The sequence below is a fragment of the Eublepharis macularius genome, chromosome 4 (assembly GCF_028583425.1).
Source record: "Eublepharis macularius isolate TG4126 chromosome 4, MPM_Emac_v1.0, whole genome shotgun sequence".
In the NCBI taxonomy this organism is placed as follows: domain Eukaryota; kingdom Metazoa; phylum Chordata; class Lepidosauria; order Squamata; family Eublepharidae; genus Eublepharis; species Eublepharis macularius.
This window is the reverse complement of record NC_072793.1, coordinates 168515555-168534959: the sequence shown is the minus strand read 5'-3', so window position 1 is coordinate 168534959 and position 19405 is coordinate 168515555. Positions and strand designations below refer to the sequence as shown.

The following is a 19405-nucleotide window of genomic DNA, read 5'->3' as shown; positions in this document are numbered from 1 at the left end:
CTTACCTCAGGATTTTTTTGAGAATAAAATGCATGGGGTCCCTAAGATACTTGGAAGAAGGATGGAATAGAAACAGTAGGGAACTTCATCCCAGTCTAGGGGTTTCCAACATTTTTGAGTCTGCAGGCACCTTTTGAATACTGACAAAGGGTAGTGGGTTCAGCTACAAAATGGCTGCTGCAGAAGGCAGAGCCACACACACAGAAAAAGCTCCAGTGCTGAGGAGAGGAGAGTGAGCGAGCAAGCGAGTGTGGGGGGAGGTCCTCCAGCTTTCCCTATCTCCCCAAAAAGCAGCTCTGGAGAAGATGATCAACTGCCTGTGCCAGGAGAAGTCATAGCAAGCTATGCAAGATCAGCTTTCCCCTTATTCTCTCCCCAAATACTAGAACTCTGAGGGCACTCAATTAAGCGGAAGGGCAGTAGATTCAGGACTGACTAAAGGAAATACTTCTTTACTCAATGAGTGACTAAAATGGAGGCTTCAGTCCCTATGCCCTATTGCTGGAATAACTGGCTGGCCACTGTGTGAGACAGGGTGCTAAATTAGATTAAACATTGGTCTGATTCAGTGGAGGTCTTCTTAATGCCTCCTTCCAAGGCTGAATCTGAGGGTTTTCATTTTGGGGGAGGGGAGGCAACTACGATCTGGTCTAGAAATGCAGAGTCCTGAGGTAACAGAATGGGCTATACCACAACATGCTGCAGGTAGTAAGAATCACATTGTTCATCTCCCCCCTACCCAGATAAGAACTCCCCATAGATCAATACACAGTGTAGTAAAGGTTCTGGTCTAGCTCTCTGAACACTGTAGTAATTCTTCCACTTATAGGGGAGAGGGAACCATTGAGCGACTCCTCAGCTGCAGTGGTACAGACCATTTCATTTTCTCCCATGTGTAGATAGGTTTTGTGGGGGGCACACTAGAAATTTATAAAATGTTACAGGGAGAGGATCACATGAGGGGAGAGAGAACGTTTTCTCCCTTGCCCCAAATACTAGAACTCATTGGGTATACAATCAATTTGATGGGCAGTAGATTAAGAATGGCCAGCTGGAAGTACTTTTCCACACCTAATTGATTTGTGGAACTCACCATCACAAGATGCAGTGACAGCCACCAACTTGGAGAGCTTTAAAGGGGAATTAGACAGATTCAGGGAAAGATGGGTGTATCGTGGAAGATAGGGTCCATTAATGGCTATTAGCATTAACAGCAAAAATGGGGTGGGAAGTTGCTATCCCCCATTATAGAGCCAGCCCTGACCCTAAAGAATATAAAAATGGGACTCATTCTCTCTCAGTCATTTTTTCATTGCTTGGAGATTAATGCTTTTCCCTAGAATGGATTTCTATTCAAAGGCAGCTTGCCACACCCCACCATTATACATAGACGCACCAAAATATTGAAGTGTAAAAAAAAGTGACTTCCTGTATAGCAGAAGTGAAAAACCACAGCCCAAGGAATTTGTAAACTTGCAATAATTCAGGTTAAAAAATCATTACTCAACACACCAGCCTTCTCGTCTTCCTCTGGCTTGGCTTCCTGATTCTGCTCCGAGAGATGAGATTCCTGAAAAAGCAACAGACCTGTGATTCAGGCTTCACAACAGCCGTGTAATACAGCCATGTAATCTTTTCTGGATTTTAGGTAAGAAATGAGTTACATTGCTAAATAGAAAAAAAAAGTCACAGGGATAATAACATTTTTAAAATATTTCTGGGAGTCCAAAGGACTTTCCACAAGGTATGAAAACTACTCTAATCTCCTCCTGAAATTAAGCTTGAATCCATGTAAATAAACTGAACGAATATTCTTCTCCTGTTTACCCTTCCCCCTGTCTCCTCTATAGCATCTTCCCGATCTAGATTTTAGACTGTAAACTACTTGGTGCAGGGAATTTTTATGGGGCTGCAATTTTTTAAAAAAAAAATTACAAGTCCTCCCTTCTCTTAATGGAAGCCTGCTGTTCCGCTGTAGTGAGTTGTGGTGTAGACTATGTAAGAAGGGGGGGGCTCCAAACAGCACATCTCTCTCTTGGTCTAATCTACAAAGGTCACAGTCACATTAAGCCACCATTGATGGGATGTGCATGAACCTGCTCTGTTACCAGACTCATTTGCATGTTTCCCTTCTTGCATACAAAAGCATGTGCCACAGTTTATCTGTTAACATACAAATATAGGTATACAGGTGAACCAGAGTTCCACGCTTAAACTGGGTTGCTAAACCTGGTTTAAACTATGATATAGAATCCTGGTTCTAGTTAAGCATTGGGTCTACCAAGGGCAGTCTTGTCTCCGGACTGGCAATGGCTAAGGTTTTTCATGTTGCCTATGATCCGATTCCTTTAAATGCAGATTTAAGTATTTAAAAGGTTGCCACTTAGGGGAGGGAAGGAGCTGTTCCTGTTTGCAACAGAGGATAGGACTCGAAATAATGGTTTAAACTACAGGAGGGGAGATACTGGCTGAACGTTAGGAAAAATTTCACATTAAGAGTAGTTCAGCAGTGGAATCAGCTGCCTAGGGATGTGGTGGGTTCCCCCTCATTGGCAGTCTTCAAAGAGCAGCCAGATGAATATTTGTCAAGGGTGCTTTATGTTGGGCAGGGGGGGTGTAAGGCCCAACTCCATGATTCTATGAGATGCTGAGGACTGAACCTGAGGCCTTTTGCATGCCCAGAAGGGCTCAGCATCATCCAAATACACGTACCTTTTCTTCCTCACTCACAGGCTCTTGCTGCCTCAGGAGGAAATCTTCTGCCAGGGCTACCACCTGGGCGCAAATATCTGGCCCACACTCTTTGTCCCAGCTTTGCATTTTCTGAGATGGTAAAGATCTGCTCCTTCACGTCTGTCTCTCTCTCTCTCTGAACCTGAAAAGCAAAGTCCGTTTTGACCACTGCGCGCTGCTCTGACGATACCAACTGCAAATGTTCTTATGGGATGCTTCTTTTAATAATTGCCTTAGAAACACCCCCAGAGGAGATCTGTTAATGGAACAGGTTCCCTGGAGATGTGCCATGAAAATGTTCCAAATAAACAAAACAATGTAGTGTCAAGGGTGCTTTACAAAGGGAAAGGGATTGTGGCCTGCACCAGGGGTCCCCAACCTTTTCAGTTTGGTGACCCACAAGTCCAAATTTACTTTGTACGCCGAGCCATCCAGGGCTGACCCAAGAACTTGAGAAGGAGCAGGGAGGGTATGCTCAGTTGAGGAAATGTAGGAAGATGGGAGATGTCACCACAGAGGTGGTCTGCTAAGGAGCAATGCGAAGACAGAGCCTAATGCTCACACATGCCTCCTTCCTCTCGCTTTTCCATGCTCTGAACAGCTCCTACCTACTCTCCATCCTTCCTTCCTCCCCCCTTCTTCTACCTACTATCGTAAAGTTACTAGTTGCCAGGCAGCTTTTCTCATTATTGTTACCAAGGGGGAGGGGGCAAGGCGAGAAAATGAGAAGCTAGAAAGGAAGGAGGGAAACTAACGGTTAGTAGCTGGAAGCTAACGGTTAGTACTCTGTCTCTTGCCTTGAAAACCCTACGGGGGTCGCCATAGGTCGGCTGAGACTCGACAGCACTTTTCCCAGCCTCCCACAACACAGCCATTTTCTGCCCCGGCCTCCCCAGCCTACCTGGCATTCACTGCTCTTCTCGCTTGCCGAACTTCAGCTCCGGGTGCAAAAAAGCAACCCCCCCCCCCGCAAGGCCAGTGGTTCGTTCCCTGGTGGGCGGAACAGGAAAAGGTGCAAACCTCAATGGCGAGCTATTCCGGCCTCTCTAGGAATCTCGTCTCAGTGTTTTAATTAACCATTCGAGAACTACGGCTTTGCCAATGAAAGCCAAATGGGAGGCTGGAAGAGAAATGATCTGCTCGGATTCTGTTGGTTCTTTCTTCTTGGGGGGCGCGGGTGCTGCTGCTGCTGCAATAGCAGGGGAAACTGGCGCGGTCAAAAATGTCCTGCCCCTTGAATAAAGGCTTAATGGGATGCTGTTTTACTTCATGACATTTAATGGGATGTTGTTTTACTTTAAAATTAGATATCCAGCTGAAGGTTGGGCAGCCATACAGTGTGAAATGTGGGACAAACGGTAACCATCAGGGAGTGAACAATGACAGATGATCATCTAATGGCAATGACTTCCAAATAATGTTCATAACCACGTAAGATAACGCTAATGAAGACGCTATTTTGTTGGGAAGTGGCTACCCTCTTACCCCATCCAAGGAGAAGAGTTAAGAGTGCAAAGGGGGAAATAGGATAAAATTCAGATCTGAGAATATATTCAACTGTGTCAGAAAATGCCAGAGTACAAAAAAAAAGGTTTTTATTTTTTTACTCATGTCTGAAGCAACAGATCCTGGCGGGGGGACCCCCAACAGTAACTAAAGCTGCCTTAAAATCATAAGACAGAATACGAGGAGGTCATTAAGTGAAAGCAATCATTCTCAAGCTGTATTTCATGACACCCTGACCAAGATGGCCCTGGCTACCCCGATCTCATTAGATCATAAGCAGAGCTGGCCCTGGTTAGAAAGTGGATGGAAGGCCACCAAGGAAGTCCAGGGTTTCTATGCAGAGGCAGGCAATGGCAAACATCTCTGACCATTTCTTGCCTTGAAAACCCTATGGGGTCACCATAAGTCACCTATGACTTGACATCTTTCCAACACCACCATTCCATTACAAAACAACTAGGGAGTTGTTATAAGAAAAATTAATCCATAGCTCCCAAGAGCCCAAGACTGTTTGCTATACCTTTTGTATCACTCAGTGTTCGGGTCAAGACTCCTCGTAAATCAGCCTCTATTATTTAGCATGGGGAGGGTTCCTCAATGGTGCTCAGTCCTTCACAGACTACAGGAAGTAGCATTGCCTTCATGGTCAACATGTCCAGCCCCCAACCCTCTTAACCAAGGACAGACTGACTCCTGCCACAGGCTAAAGAGCTTGGCTGCCACTGATCTGCTTGCCAGTGGCCTTTTCCCACTTGATGTAGGTTTGTTTTTCCTGAATTGCCATAGTTCCTCTCCATTTGTTTATCCCCCAATTCTAGCAGCACAGTCCTATGCCTTTATGAATTTATCAACAGTGAGAAAGATTCAGAGACACCTCTCCACCACAGAAGCTATTACCTGTGACAGCTAAGGCTGGAATCCCCATTATAATGACATTCTCTACCTATAATCAGATAGAGAAGAGCATGGGAAGGTCACATACTGCTTGTAGGCGTCTCGGCACAAGGATGTGGGATTAAATGTTCTGGAGGGGTAATACTGCGATTGTTTCTCCTGCTACTACCACCGACTGGGAAATGTGAGAACTCCAGTGGGGGCCAAGGTGGAAAATGTAACATGCCCATCCTGGAAACCACAGGCAGACACGTCAGGGCAAAATGTGTAATGCAGGAACCAACTCTGCAGAAATGCTAACACTAGGAAAGCCAGCGTGGATTGCAAAGGGAGTCCGCAATCTTGGTGAGCTTGTGGGCACTTCTGGAATTTTAAGGAAAAGTAGGGGGCATCACCACAAAATGGCTTCCCCCAGGGGCCAAGGCCAGTCACAGAAGTTTGCGTGGTTCCCCACATGAACACACAACGCACTAGACTAGTGGGATGCTTGACAGTGCATGTCATTTGCAAGCTTGTCGTAGTCTGGGGTGTATGAGGAGGTCCCAGTTCGCAAATAGCCGTCGAGATGGTCACCAGTCAGCCGGGTTCTGTTTTTCAATTTGATCGATTTCATGGTCGAGAAGAGGGACTCTCGTAGACAAGTGGATCCAAAATAAGATTGTATCTTTGCAGCGGTCCTTTTCAACAAAGGAAACTTTTGGGGGTCAACCCGATCCCAAAAGTGGCCATCGCCATAATTTGATTTTACAACAAAGTTATTCTGAAGTCCCACCATCTCTAGCTCTATTTCTTTTATGCTTGCCTGAGCAATGTCCGCAATGGAGGTGGCTGTTTCCGTGATATTGACTGGGCCAAATGGGTTTATGAAAAATGCCACAGCTGGTTCAATACCAGTGAACTGATGAAATCTAGCAAGGAAATGTTCCTCCAGAGTTTCAAGGTGGCCCACAAATGTCTGGAAGTCAAACTCAGACTCACCACCAACCCGCTGCATTGAAGGGAAGTGAAGAAGTGACTTCCTCTTAAAATGCAGCTTCCACAACCTCAGTTTACCCTGGAAGGAATTGACTGAAGCCATCATGTCAGCGATGTGGCTGCTTCTCCCCTGAAACTCAGCCTTCAAACTGTTTAGTTTCTCCATCAGATCAGCCAGGAAAGCCAAGTCCACTAACCAAAGCTTATTATCTAGTTGCTCAACATACTGATTTCTGGATTTCAAGAACTCTCTTATTTCTTCAATAAGGTTCAAAAAGCTGGGCAGAACCTTTCCCGGATGCAGCCATTTCACTTCAGCACGCAAAGTGAGATCGCTGCTCTCTGTTTCAACATCCTCCAAAAGTGCCTTTAAAAGCCTCTGTCGTGAGGAGGCGGCCTGGATAGAGTCGATCGTTTTTATAACCGTATCCACAACATGTTTAAACTGGAGTACTTCCACACACACGGCTTCCTCGTGAATGATGCAGTGATAAGAAAGAAATTTCGGGAAAGATTCATCTTTCCCACATTGGGCGATGAACCCATTGAGGGGGTCCGCCATTGCGGGTTCCCCGTCAGTGCTGATGGACGCCAGTTTGTGAAGAGGCAGACTGATCTCCATAGCATAGCTTTTGAACGCCTGAAATATATCCTCTCCTTTCGTTTGCCCTTTCAGAAGTAGTATTTTGAGCAGCTCTTCTTTCACTGAAAGATCGCTAAATACCATCCTCGCCATGACCGCCAGCTTGGAAGAGTCAGTTACATCCACAGCTTCATCCAGCTGAAGGGAGAACCAAATGCATTTCTGCATATCGCTTTGCAACTGATGCTCCAAGTCACTGGAAATCGCCTTAATTCGCCTCGTCACTGTGTTCCCGGACAGCTGCAGCTTTTGAATGGCAGACATGATTTCCTTCTTATTGGAAAAACCGTCAAAAATACAGTCACCGGCATCCAAAAAGGTCTGCTTGATCAACTCCCCATCCTCAAATGGTTTTTTCCTTTTAGCCAGTAAGCTTGCAATTTTGAAAGAGGCAATGGTGGTATTCTTGCATGGTGCCGCAGGCCGGGTGAACTGTGGCTGTTGTGGTGCCAGCGTAGATTTCAGTTCCTCTAACTTCTTTTTCCGAAGCTCAGAACCGAGTGGGAAGCAACTGGAAAAAGCACTGTGATGTGTCTCAAAGTGTCTCTGGACATTGTATTTCTTTGGGATTGCCACTGTAGAAGAGCACAGCAAACACATAGACTTGCCTTTCAGTTCCACAAAACAGAACCTTTCTTCCCACTCAGGGTTGAAAAAGTAATTCCTGTGTCTTCTACTTGGCTGCCCTCTCATTTGGACAACTGTAGACAAGAGGGGAAAACACACACACATATTGGGAAACATGCAACTCGTGCCTTCGAGCTTAGCCACTGCCACCCTCACGCTGCTGGTCTTATTGGGGGTGGTGCCTGGGGGGGACCCTCAACCAGCATCTAAGAGCAGAAAGAGGCCAGAACCATGGTGGTGGAGGGGGAAGAGGAAAACGAATAAGTACCTGCCAATCACAAAGCCCACTGGGAAACGGGCCTGCCCATTCATCTGATTTGCACAGGCTCTGGCCTTCCACCCACCAGGAAGGGGAAACATATGCCAGCAAGACTTGAGCACTGCCCCTTCTGTGGCCAATGGCAAGACAGTGAAGAACCAAGTAGATGCTAGGAGACACACCGGCAGACCCCAAGTTGGAAATGTTTAGTATACAGCATCAAAATTTGGGGGCATGAGGACATCAGCGGGCCCCTTTAACCTGCAAAGAGTGGAGGTGGTAGGCCAATTTAAGCCAGCAGTTCGTAATAGGTTTTTGATACTGTAATTTTTAGGGGTAGGCTTGAATTTCTAGAATCTAGATACTTGTTACCCATAAACTTTTTGTACAGAGAAGGGATACATTGTGCTTGAGTCCTTCATTGTTCAATGAGGACTGATATCGCACACATCTTTCCCCTGCAAATTCACCCTCCTCAATTCCCATGATGCACTGGTATAGTACTCACTCTCGTGGCCAGATGTTTGGGACAAAATACTCTCTTGCTGCCTTCTTGGTAGGGATTGGTGCTCTTCTTCTGACACAGGAACTTCCTGCTCTATATCCTCTACCTTGATCTTTATCACCGTCCCATCATCTTTAGGGCAGAGAGAGAGAATTTTGAAGACAATCCATTTCCCACAAAGAAAAGTTCCAGATGGGATAAAGGGGGCATCTTAAGGGGCTACCTGAAGAGGCAACAAGGTCAAAGACCCACAATCCCAAGCAGCACAAGAGAAAGCCCCTTCGACCATCTGCTCCCACCCCAGCTTTTCTGAGGGAAAGGAAAATCGAAGGCTCAAACCGTTGGAAAGAAACAAAGGGATGATACAGCCCCAGACGGATGACATCCAAGAACACCAAAGTCTGTTCGGTTGGTCTCTTTGGCATGAGGTCAAAGAGTAATGGGGGGGGGAGAATCTCCTATTCTGAGCTGCAGAAACCAGGCATGGAAGGACCCATTATATTTGTAAGTGTCTACCTATCCATCTGTCGTCTTCTGTGGACCCCTGGGCAAAGAGGCCTTCTTTCAGCCGGGAGGTGCAGTCAGGTTTGGGACTCAGATGCTCCTCTAGAAACAAAACCAGATAAAAATACAAAGCTACCCTGGAGTCAGATCACTGGCTCAAACCCAACCTAATATTGTATTGTCGAAGGCTTTCACAGCCGGAGAACGATGGTTGTTGTGGGTTTTCCGGGCTGTATTGCCGTGGTCTTGGCATTGTAGTTCCTGACGTTTCGCCAGCAGCTGTGCCAGCCACAGCTGCTGGCGAAACATCAGGAACTACAATGCCATGACCACGGCAATACAGCCCGGAAAACCCACAACAACCAACCTAATATTGTCTCAGTCAAAACAACACTGAGCTGCTTTATTAACTAGAGAGGTTGAGAATCTTGGGTTCTGAGTGCACAAAACACGATGCCCATTTCTGTAACAGCTACTTATTTCTAGGCGGTTTGATTATCCAGGGATTCCCAAACCAGCTGTCAGGGACATGGTCCAAGAAACATTGCTCTGACAGCTGCAACCACCAGCCATCTGTTGGCCCAAACTGAACTGAAATGGCAGAAGCATGGGAGAGAGCTCAGATGGAAGACAAAAATAAAAGCCCTGCCCTCTCCAGTTCAAAGGATTCCAGAAAGCAGGCCTAAGAACGGCCTCAGCCTGAAACCTTTAAAAGTCGCTGCCAATCACCATGCACAATTCTAGGTATCACAGATGCCATCTATGTGGCCTTAGGAAAGGTAGTTTATCTTGTCAACCATCAGCAATATGGGCTCAGTAATGGTGGCCTACCTCACGTGGCTATTGTAAGTATTACTTGGTAACATAGCTAAAGTGCTATGAAGACTCAGAAGTGCCATATGAAATGACAAGTCCCTGGTACCTCAGTCTTTTTTGCCCTCTGGACTTATTCTGATGTGGAACCACCAGGTAGGGCCTCCCGTTCTTTGTGAAGAGACCTTAAATCCTGCCTGGCCAGAAGAAACAGATGCAGGCATGTCCGGGCCATTTCTCCACCTGAGCACTAATAGACACCATCACCAGTACTGGTTCATGCCTTGAAGGAAAAAAAGGAGGGGTTCTTACCCAGCGAAGCCACCATCTCATAATTCTCCAGCATGACTTCTCAATATAGATCTCTTTGGCATAGATCTAGCAAGGCCCATTCCTCCACTTCCTGTCAAAGGTCACCAGTTCCTGGAAAAAGAAAGCTGTTTCCGTCTCAGGGAGTAGGTGAGTAACAATTCCCCTCCACTCCCGATATGAAAAGAGAGGCAGCATTTTTCTTGTAGGGTTCAAAGCTTCAAGAGAGAGAGCATCAGGGGAGCCTCCGTCCTGCCAAAGAGGCTACATGGACACACTGCAGATCCAGAAGCAAAAAGGAAAGCGCTTTGTTTCAAAGGAGCCCATGAAAGCACCCCTGGCACGTCTTTCCAATGATCTTTCCTCTACCTGAGCCGGGTGCATAGAGACCGTTGCCACTGCTGCGCAAAGAAGGGGTGATCTCTTGCATTTGTCCACTGCCTGCAAATGAAGAGAAGATGGCACACTGTTTTGGGACGTGCTTCTTCATGTTGCACGTGATGGAAAAGTTCACCATACAAGAATAAAATTCCTTGTTGCAAGGCTGGGGGTGGACAGGTGTTACATGTTGTTTTACATCTTTTGATCTAATTTTTGGAGACAAAATGAACTACGAGGGATCAATCAGAACAATACACCAAATTTAATAAATTGCTGGAGTTGAAAAAATAAAGATGTGTATTTTAATATTACTTGTCAACAGAAAAAGCCCAAACTGTGGACATCCATAAAAACAACGGAAGAGGGAATGGGATAAAAGCACGAGTCAGGTTACCTGGAGTTCTGCACAGAAGGCAGGCCGTAAAATGCCAGCATACCTTAAAACCATCACAGACATAACACACCCTGGAAATTAAAGGTGTTTCCTGAAATGAATGGAAAAACCTGGATATGTGGAATACATTAAGGAGGTCTTGCCACATACCTCACAGACATTTGCAAAGGCATTTTGGTAAAGAATATGGCAAATTAACCACATCTGAGCTATTGTTATTCTCATAGATCCAGCATTATTAATATTAATTGGTTACTCAAAGGGGTCAAGCGCCATAGAGGCTCCATCAAGTTTCTTGTCTTCTACCAAGATATTAGTCTGGCACAAGACAGCTCTAATGTGGGAAATACTGGAGTCAGTCATTTTCTCTAGAGAAAAGATTCTTGACTTCTGCAAATGCAGGACTGGACGTGGGATCTTTTACACAAATCTCAGACTCCGGTCTATGAGCTCTGTAGCTATATATTATATATGGAAAAGGATTCGAACTCATTTTCTAAGCTGTTTTACAGGGAGCCATTTTATACGGAAGAGCATTAAAACACTGGGAGCTCACAGCTAAAATCTGTATTTAATGTATTACACCGCATAATTTATGTTATGATGCATTATTCATTCTTTTTTAACATTTGCATAATTCTGGCTCTGCAGATATATATGCAGAAGAGAGAAGAGACATGTATGCAAAGGAGAGAAAACAGCCGGCGTCACCAGCAGTTGGAAGAACATTCAGGAGAATCTCATAAGCAGGGCCACTTTCAAGCGTCTTGCTCAAACGCAGAATTAATACTCCCCCCACCTTCTGTCTCCATTTCAGAAGGGTGTGGGGAGATGAAAGAGAAAAGATGCCAAGAGGCTTTCCTGGATATATTACATATTCACGAGCAGCCAAGAAAAGGATAGGAACTCGGCATGTTTTTGCAAACAAGATTTCTTGTGCATGCTTTTCAGACGAATGCCCGTGCCACGAGCGCTCCGGAAGGACATCGCTCCGCAACAAAGGCGAGAGAGGGAGGCGAGGGGCGGGGATGCTGCAGAAAGGGCCCCCTTTCCCACTGATCATAGCTGCTCTCTTCCCCACCCAGCCCCTTCCTAGGCTCACCCACCCCAGCCGCAGGAGTCCGCTGCAGGGGCTCACCGTAAACGCATCTCACCCCCGCAGCGGCCCCCTTTCGCTTCCAGCGGCTCCCACTCACCAGCCTCCCTCCAAGCCAGGAAATTCCCACCGCTACGTCGGCGGCACGGAGAGCGCATTCATTTGCCGTTGCCTTCTAGGAGTCGCAGCTCTCTGGTTGTTTTAACCCTTCAGGAATCAAGAGGCAGTCGCTTTCGAGGCTCGTTGCCACAGTCCCCCTCATGGGGCCTGTTTAAAACAGCTAGGTAGATGAAGAATTCTATGGAGCTCGACAGCTTGCACATTGTTCGGTGTTCTTTTGCTTGGACTTAACGGAACCCCATGTCAAGTCGCCCGAAGGTGAGCCAGGTCCCTGATCTGTCTCGTTTAATATTAACTATATATTGATTACAATATGCGAACATTTTCATGGCTGACTTGGAGCAGCTCCCACCTGCTAACACTTGTCTTGTACCTAAGATTTATTGATGATATTTTTATCATTTGAATACACAGAAAAGAAGAAATTTCAACAGGCTTTCAGCAACTTCCACCCCATCATCAACCAGACCACGAATCAATCCATACAAGAAGTACATTTTTTAGGCACCACTGTACAAATACACGATGGAGGCATAAAAACCATCTTATACTGAAAACCTACTGATCGCCAAACATGCCTACATGCCCCCCGTTATCATCCCAAACACACCGTTGGTCTACAGCCAAGTTCTACATTACAGCCGCGTCTGCTTCAAGCCTTCTGACGGAGATTCTCACCTGTGTGATCTACCACAGAGATCGCTAGAATTACAATGGCCATCACATGTAGCAAGGAAACAGATCAACAAAGCCAGGAAGATACCAAGGGATGACCTGGTACGAGATAAGGCCAAGCGGAACAACAGAACACCACTGGTAATCACATACAGCTCCCAGTTCAACCAGGTAATATGACCTGCATCCTAAGCTGGACAATGATGCTGATCTCTCGCAGGCATCGGGAAGCAAATCTTTTCTTGCCCACACACAGTCCCTTCAAACTCAAAAAACTCCTCACTCTCAGCAATGCACTTCCCAACAGAGACACGAACTCTGGGACCAGGGCCTGCAATAAACCAACATGCCAACTCTGTTCCCATATTCACTCCAACAACACGGTCAGTGGATCTAACACCACCAGCTGTACCATCTCAGGCTCATTCACTTCTTCATCTTCCAATGTTACCTATGCCATCAAGTGTCAGCAATGGTCTTCTGCTCTCTATACTGGACAAATGGGTCCGTCCCTTCACAAAAGAATAAATGGACATAAATCTGATATAAAAAATCACAACATTCAGAAACCAGTGGGAGACTATTTTAATTTTCTAGGACATGCCGTCACTAACCTAACAGTAGCAATTCTCAATCAGAGAAACTTCAAAGGAAAATAACACAAAATTTGCTGAAACTGAGTTTATTTACAGTTTCGGAACAATGAATCCCCCAGGGTTGAAACAGGAGATAAGATTTTTCTCACATTACAGATGCTAATTTTCCGCATTTCACACCCTTGGGCTGCCTGGAGATCACCCGCCACTGGCAGACACCCTGGGAACACATGTGGTGCATGCGCTGCCAGCAGAAGTGACATTGTCACTCTGGCCGCGGGAGCATTCCTGCTCTCTGGATACAGGGAGCTCTTTTCCATGAAGGATCATATGGCCATGGGAAAGCCCACCTACAGTCTAAGGGAATACAATCCAGAAAGCCGTCATACGCAGTGCTGCAGACCATTTCAGGAGAGAGGAGGAATTAGACGAGCAAGAGGAGTGTATGATTATACTGTCAAACTAGGATCTAAGCGACCGAGATTCTCAATCCCCAGTCTGCGATGGAAGCCAACTGGTTAGGACTGCCAGCCCCCAAGTGGGGTCTGGAGTTCTCCAGAATTACAACTTATCTCCAGACTACAGAGATCAGTTCCCCTGGAGGAAATGGCTGCTTTGGACTCTATGCCAGTATACCCAGCTGAAGTCACTCCTCTCTCCAAACCCTGTTTCCCCAGGCTTCACTCTTGCAAATCCATCTCCTCCACCAACTGGCGAGGGGGGGACGACCCCTCCCATGACAAGCTTAACACTGCCTCCTCCTCCTCCAATCCCAATTGGATGGCAGCCCCAGCCAATAGGGGCAGGCAGTGGGGCGGGGCACCTGTCACTTTTTTGATTTGGTGGGAGGTCAGCCCTTCATCCTCCTGGAGTCCAGTCCTGTGGCACCTTAAGGACTAGAAAGCTTTGGGAGGCTGTAGTCCATCTCATCAGAGGCAATCTTTCCAAGCCAAGTGCAAAGGAGAGGAAAGAGAGGGAGGGAGGGAATTGCAAAGCTAAAGTTTGTTCCCAGTTCCAAGTGTTGGAAGAAGCAATGTCTGGTTTACACAGAGAAAGAGAAGAAGACCCTACAAGGGGGGTGGGCAGCAAGGGCTAGTCAGACAGGAAGGTTGAGTCTCTCTCTCTCTCTCTCTCTCTCTCTGTCGTTTTCTTGTCTCCAGATTGCTCCTCTCAGGGCAATGTCCTGCTTCTTCTTGGAGCCTTCCTCTCCCAGTTCAGGCTTTTGGTGGGTGATGCAGAGGGTACCCTGAGGAAGGACCCTGCCTTGGCAGCTCCTTGGGAAGGACCTGTGGGACAGGCCCCCGCGACAGGGGAGGAGAGAATGGAGGCTCAGGTGGATCCTCTGGACTCAAACTGGTGTTCATAATTTGGGCTTTGAGTCCAGATCCTAAGAGTTGGCAGAATGGGAGGCCAGCCCTCCTGGTGTGTGTGTGGGGGGGGGGGGGTTGCTGCCCTCACCCGCACTGGCCTTTCCTTCACAGCTTATCGTGTCCGGCTCCTTGTCTAGGCTGAGTGAGAGACGTGGTGACTGCTGGGTTTGAGGAGGAGTCTTGTGCCCCGGAAGGGGGGGGGGGGCTGTTCTGAGCTATGGATACCAGCTTGGGAGCCTTTCCTTCAGCATCACCCCGCCGACAGGGGCTTGCTGGGCCTGTGGCTCCCCCTCCTCAGGAAGCTCTGCCCCCACCTGACTTTTCCTTTCTGTCTCTCCCTCCACCCCGGTCTTCCTGGCCACCTTCTTCAACCCGGCCAGTGTTGCTGCTGGCTGCGTGGCCTTGTCAGTAGGCATGGCAGACGTGGCATATCCTGCACTCTACAGGGCAAATAAGATGTGCATTGTGGAAGGTTTCCAAGCCACCCAAATCCCTGGCAGTGACTGGGGGCTGGAAAGGTGCAAGAGCCTCTTGGGGAGTGGATCCTCTTCTTAGCTCACCAAGGCTCGGACTGTGGGGCTGGATGCCTCCCACTGGCCCAGGAGAGGACAGGGGGGCGGTATCAGGCTTGTAGGAGCTGTGTGGGCTGGAGGTGTTGCTGGCTGGATTTTGCATCCTGGAGGGAGGAGTGGGGAACCAGGGAGCCCTTGTTTATGTTTCCCAGGGCCAAATTAGACATGCTTGTTCCTCGCAGCCTCACAGCAGCTGCAGGGAATGGTTTCTAAAAACTGAAGGGGAGCGATTTGGGCTCAGAATGCTGCAGAAGGGGGAGGAATGGCTCCTGCTCCCCCCCTCGGATGCTTTCCCCCTGCAAAAACGGTGCTGGTGAGGGAGTCTCCATTTTTGGCTTCTCCATATGTAGTACCTTTGCACATGGAGCAGCAAACCAGGGAAATAACTCAGGGAATAAACCAGGGAAATGGCATGCAGGCATGCTGCAGCCTGCGGGTATTTGGAGCAGACATGCAGGGGTGGGGGGCCCTCTTGGGATCAAAAGTCCCTTGCAGTGAGTGATCTCATGGCTTTCAGGCTCTCATATATCTTCATCAAAGAAATTGCGGTGAACGATGAGGCCGCAAGGTGTTTCCAGGCTGTGGACGATCCCTCATAAGCAGTGAGCCCTGCCTCAGATAAGCTGGAGCTCAGAGGTACAGGAGGCCACGGCCCACACCTACCATGGCCATTGTCGCCTTCCTGAGCACTGGCAGCACTTTGCAGTCTAAGCTCAGTCTACTTCTCTTTGCAATCTAAGTCTTTTCTCTCTCTAGTACCTAGTTTAGATGTCGTCAGAAACTTGTTTTTCCTACCAAATGTACCCTTTTTACCCTATTATGTAGTAAAGCATTTTTTATAGAGCTAGAATCACAGAAGTCTGTCTACTTATTTCTATTGCGCTATTATCAAACTCTGCTACTCTGTGCAACCCCCAACCCCTCCCCCCCCCCCCGGCTAACAGACTCTGTTGCAGTTGGGGATCCGGAAGTGCCCCTTCCGTATGAGGAGCCGGCCCAAGAGAAAACAGCTGCCAGACAGGGTTGGGCTCTCCCCGCATCACATCCAGCACTTTGCTGCCCCTCTCTGCTGCTTGCCTGGGGGGGCCTCCCCCCCCATCCAGGTAGGCCACGCTGTTCCTTCTGCCTCTGTACAGCAGACAGCCTCCCTTGTTGCAGAGCCATGTGGAGTCAGGCAGGGACACCCTCCCCTCTGCAGATGAGAACCAGGAGGGGGGGGGTTAGGGCCAAACTAGACACCATGCGTTGCGTGAGTTGGAGGGGTGGCAAATCGGGGTTGAATGTGTGAACAGGGGAATTCACCTTCACCTGGAAAGCACGCCATTGCTTCATTCAGTTCTAGAGTGCTGCAAAGGGGGGGGGTTCCAGGCTTCATGACCACTTTGGGCAGCAGAAATGTGGAGCCAGACAAAGGGGTAAACAGGCCCCTACCCAGGCCTTTTTGCTGGCAAATCTGATGCAAGAGGGAAGCCAGAAGCCCCTTGGCTGCCCTCGCTGTGTCCCAGAGCAAAATGGACCCCCCCTCCCCTGCAGACCTCCTTAGCTGAACTGAGCGAGGAGCACATGACTGGCCCTCCACAGGCTTTTCTGCCTGTGCATCAGGCTTCCCTGTGCGGCTTCATGTTGGATCAGAGCAGCAGATCCCGAACCCTTTGTCAGATAAGTCTTCTCTCAGGTCCTTCTGTGAAAAGCTGAGTTCATCTGACGATGGCACTGGCTCTGGTGAAGGCACTTGGTCTTTAGGATATCTTTTTAAAACTGGTCTGTTGTGTGTCCGGAGCAGCTACTCCTGCCATGCTGGGTTAGGCTTAGGCGTGCCACGTAGTTTCTTTGCACGGGCAGCCGCCCCGTTTCCACAAGATTCCAAGCCAGTATTCAGTCCCCACAGGACAGTGCCTGTGTCTTGTTGGAATTCAGCCTGGGCTTAAAGTCAAAACCCTCCAGTGGGTCATCAACCTTTCATTTAAAAGGAACATTGAATGGTACTTTGTTTTGTTTCACACATCTCAGTTTAAGTGGTGAGAAGTTCCAAAGGCTAGCATTTTCCTGGGTTGGTTCCCTTTGGAGGAGAAAGGGCACGGGCAACCTCTTCTGTTTTTGTAGTCTTTGCTGTAATGAAAAATGCACAAACACAACCCAAGTGAAACCTCCAAGGCACTGCTCCAGTGCAACCGTTTTGCTCCCCCATGTCCAAGCATCTTGCTCGTCTTTGTTCAACTCAACACTGCAGGAAACGCAAAAATCACGTCATGACTAACTAACTAAAGAAAAACAAAAAACAAAAATTAAGACAATACAAGCATACAAAGTGATCGATGAATAAACAAAAGACTCAATAGGGATTTAATTTAGTGAGAGCAACAGGAATACCAGTAAGGTTGCCATCTCCAGGTTGGGAAACACCTGGAGATTTCGGGGGTGGAGCTTGGAGAGGGCAGGGTTTGAGGAGGGGAGGGACCTCAGCATGGTATAATGTCATAGAGTCCACCCTCCAAAGCAGCCATTTTCTCCAGGTGAACTGATCTCTGTGGCCTGGAGATCAATTGTAATCCCAGCAGATTTCCAGCCACCACCTGAGGGCTGACAACCCTCGTAACGTGTTAATTTTACATGCTGTAACCCTTTCCAAACACAATCTAAGCAAGCTGTCATGGTTGCATTTTACAGTAATGAATCCCCAAAGTTCATGAAATTGTTCCAGCACACAGCTCAGAGAATAATCTTTTCTTTACTCATGCTGGTCATCATTCTATAAAGCTTTCCCACTTCTGCTTTAGATTACTCTTTCTTAAATTATATAAATCCCAAACTTTGTTTGCCTTTTTGGTGAGGAGAATCTTTACTACCTTGATATCATTCTTTTCCCCCTCTCTATGACATTTCTTTGATAATGGGGTGGGGATGAAAAACTTACACATTATTCTACCCAGGGCTTTTTTTCAGCAGGAACGTGGTGGAACAGAGTTCCGGAACCTCTTGAAAATGGTCACATGGCTGGTGGCCCCGCCCCCTGATCTCCAGACAGAGGGGAGTTGAGATTGTCCTCTGCGCTGCTGGAGCGGCACCAGCCATGTGACCATTTTTGCCGAGGGCAACCCACTGAGTTCCACCACCTCTTTTCACAGAAAAAAAGCCCTGATTGTACCTGTGGACAAGCTATAGAATTTACAGTGACACGATATCACTACTGTTTTACTTTCAGTCATTCTTCCACCCCCACATTATTTTGTATTAATTTACACATTGCTTCTCATTTGTCATTATATTTTAAATTTTTTAAAAAAAAATTTTACACAGAAAAACATCCAGCGGAGGGTACAGTGACAGTTCAGTGAGAAATGCATGCTATAAATACATTATGTTAACCCATAACTCAATGAGTCAAGCAGAGAGTAAATAATCAATTCTTTCAAGTGTTTCATAAAAAACCAAATTAGTTATCCACATGAGTCATCATTTACTTCCAAACATCAATGTTTTGTAAAGGTTTTCTTTTTAAATGAGCCATCAGTTTGATCATACAAAGTATCTTTTGATTTCTCTCCTCACTCTTTTTTTTCTTGGGAGGGAATTTTTCTTCTAGTGTCTGGCATAGACGATACAAGCAGTTGTTACTGCATAAAAGACCAGTTCTTGAACTCGAAATATATACTTCAAAATTTAACAACAACACTCCTGGTATGCAAGTGATCATATATACTATGCCAGCTAAAATACTTAGTACTAATGTTTCCCAGTATTGGATATCTTGTGAGCACTCCCACCACATGTAAAAAAAGTGGCATTGTCATTGCCAAAACCCAACAGTTGTTCATGGTGTTATCAATTTTAGAAAGTCAATTTGGTGACAAATACCATTGATTTGCTATCATAATTACATTCTTTCTTAGAAAGTTTCACTGAAAAAAGTTGATAACTCTTATAAACAAATGATTCCATAAAACTGGATTTACTTGACATAGATCAGCCTGCCACTTTTTTGGGTAGTTTTTTTTCCTTCTCACAAATCTACCAACATATAATAAATGTTGGAAATAAGCTTTTGTTTTCCCTTGTACAGCTAGCTGTTCAAACTTGGTTAGCCCTATCACAAGAGATCCTCTCGTTGTGAGACAAGAAAGTTTTAAATCTGTAAATATTGAAATAAATGTTTGTGCCTCCTTTTCCTAGCACAGCTTCAAAGGGTACTTCATTATTTGCTCATAATGTATGAGCAAATCTAGAGCATTCACTGTGTTTGAAGGCTTTGGGGTCATGGTCGGATACGAATTTTTTATTCCTGATAACTGAAGATAATTGAAAGGTAGAAGGAGCTATTTTGGGCCAAATCAGGACCAGGTATGCATCAATGATAAAATTACCATGACTGTAAAGTTTTGGCCTCTCATTTTTAAAGCCAAGTTCATACATATATTCGAACTTTAATGTATTCT

General features: G+C 46.6%; 2 protein-coding genes across 4 annotated transcripts in view; both read right to left on the bottom strand.

Annotated features, from left to right (window-relative positions):
• The window catches only part of LOC129327141 (zinc finger protein 420-like), a 58795-nt gene that overhangs the window by 3537 nt on the left and 35853 nt on the right, over positions 1-19405 (bottom strand). The window contains exon 8 of the mRNA XM_054975609.1: positions 16275-16280. Coding sequence (XP_054831584.1) covers positions 16275-16280 — 6 coding nt within the window. The remainder of the gene's footprint in view (positions 1-16274; positions 16281-19405) is intronic.
• LOC129327132 (general transcription factor II-I repeat domain-containing protein 2A-like) lies at positions 4272-11782 on the bottom strand. 3 transcript variants are annotated; one of them, XM_054975593.1, is made up of 5 exons: positions 11740-11782; positions 9772-9882; positions 8659-8748; positions 8146-8274; positions 4272-7452 (listed from the first exon to the last, which is right to left on the bottom strand). In XM_054975593.1, the coding sequence occupies exons 2-5, from the start codon at positions 9803-9805 to the stop codon at positions 5609-5611; spliced, it is 2097 nt and encodes a 698-aa protein (XP_054831568.1). In that variant the 5' UTR covers positions 9806-9882; positions 11740-11782; the 3' UTR covers positions 4272-5608. The 3 variants fall into 3 exon arrangements, with proteins under 3 accessions (XP_054831568.1, XP_054831569.1, XP_054831567.1); XM_054975594.1 differs by lacking the exon at positions 11740-11782 and adding an exon at positions 11682-11729; XM_054975592.1 differs by lacking the exon at positions 11740-11782 and adding an exon at positions 10138-10238.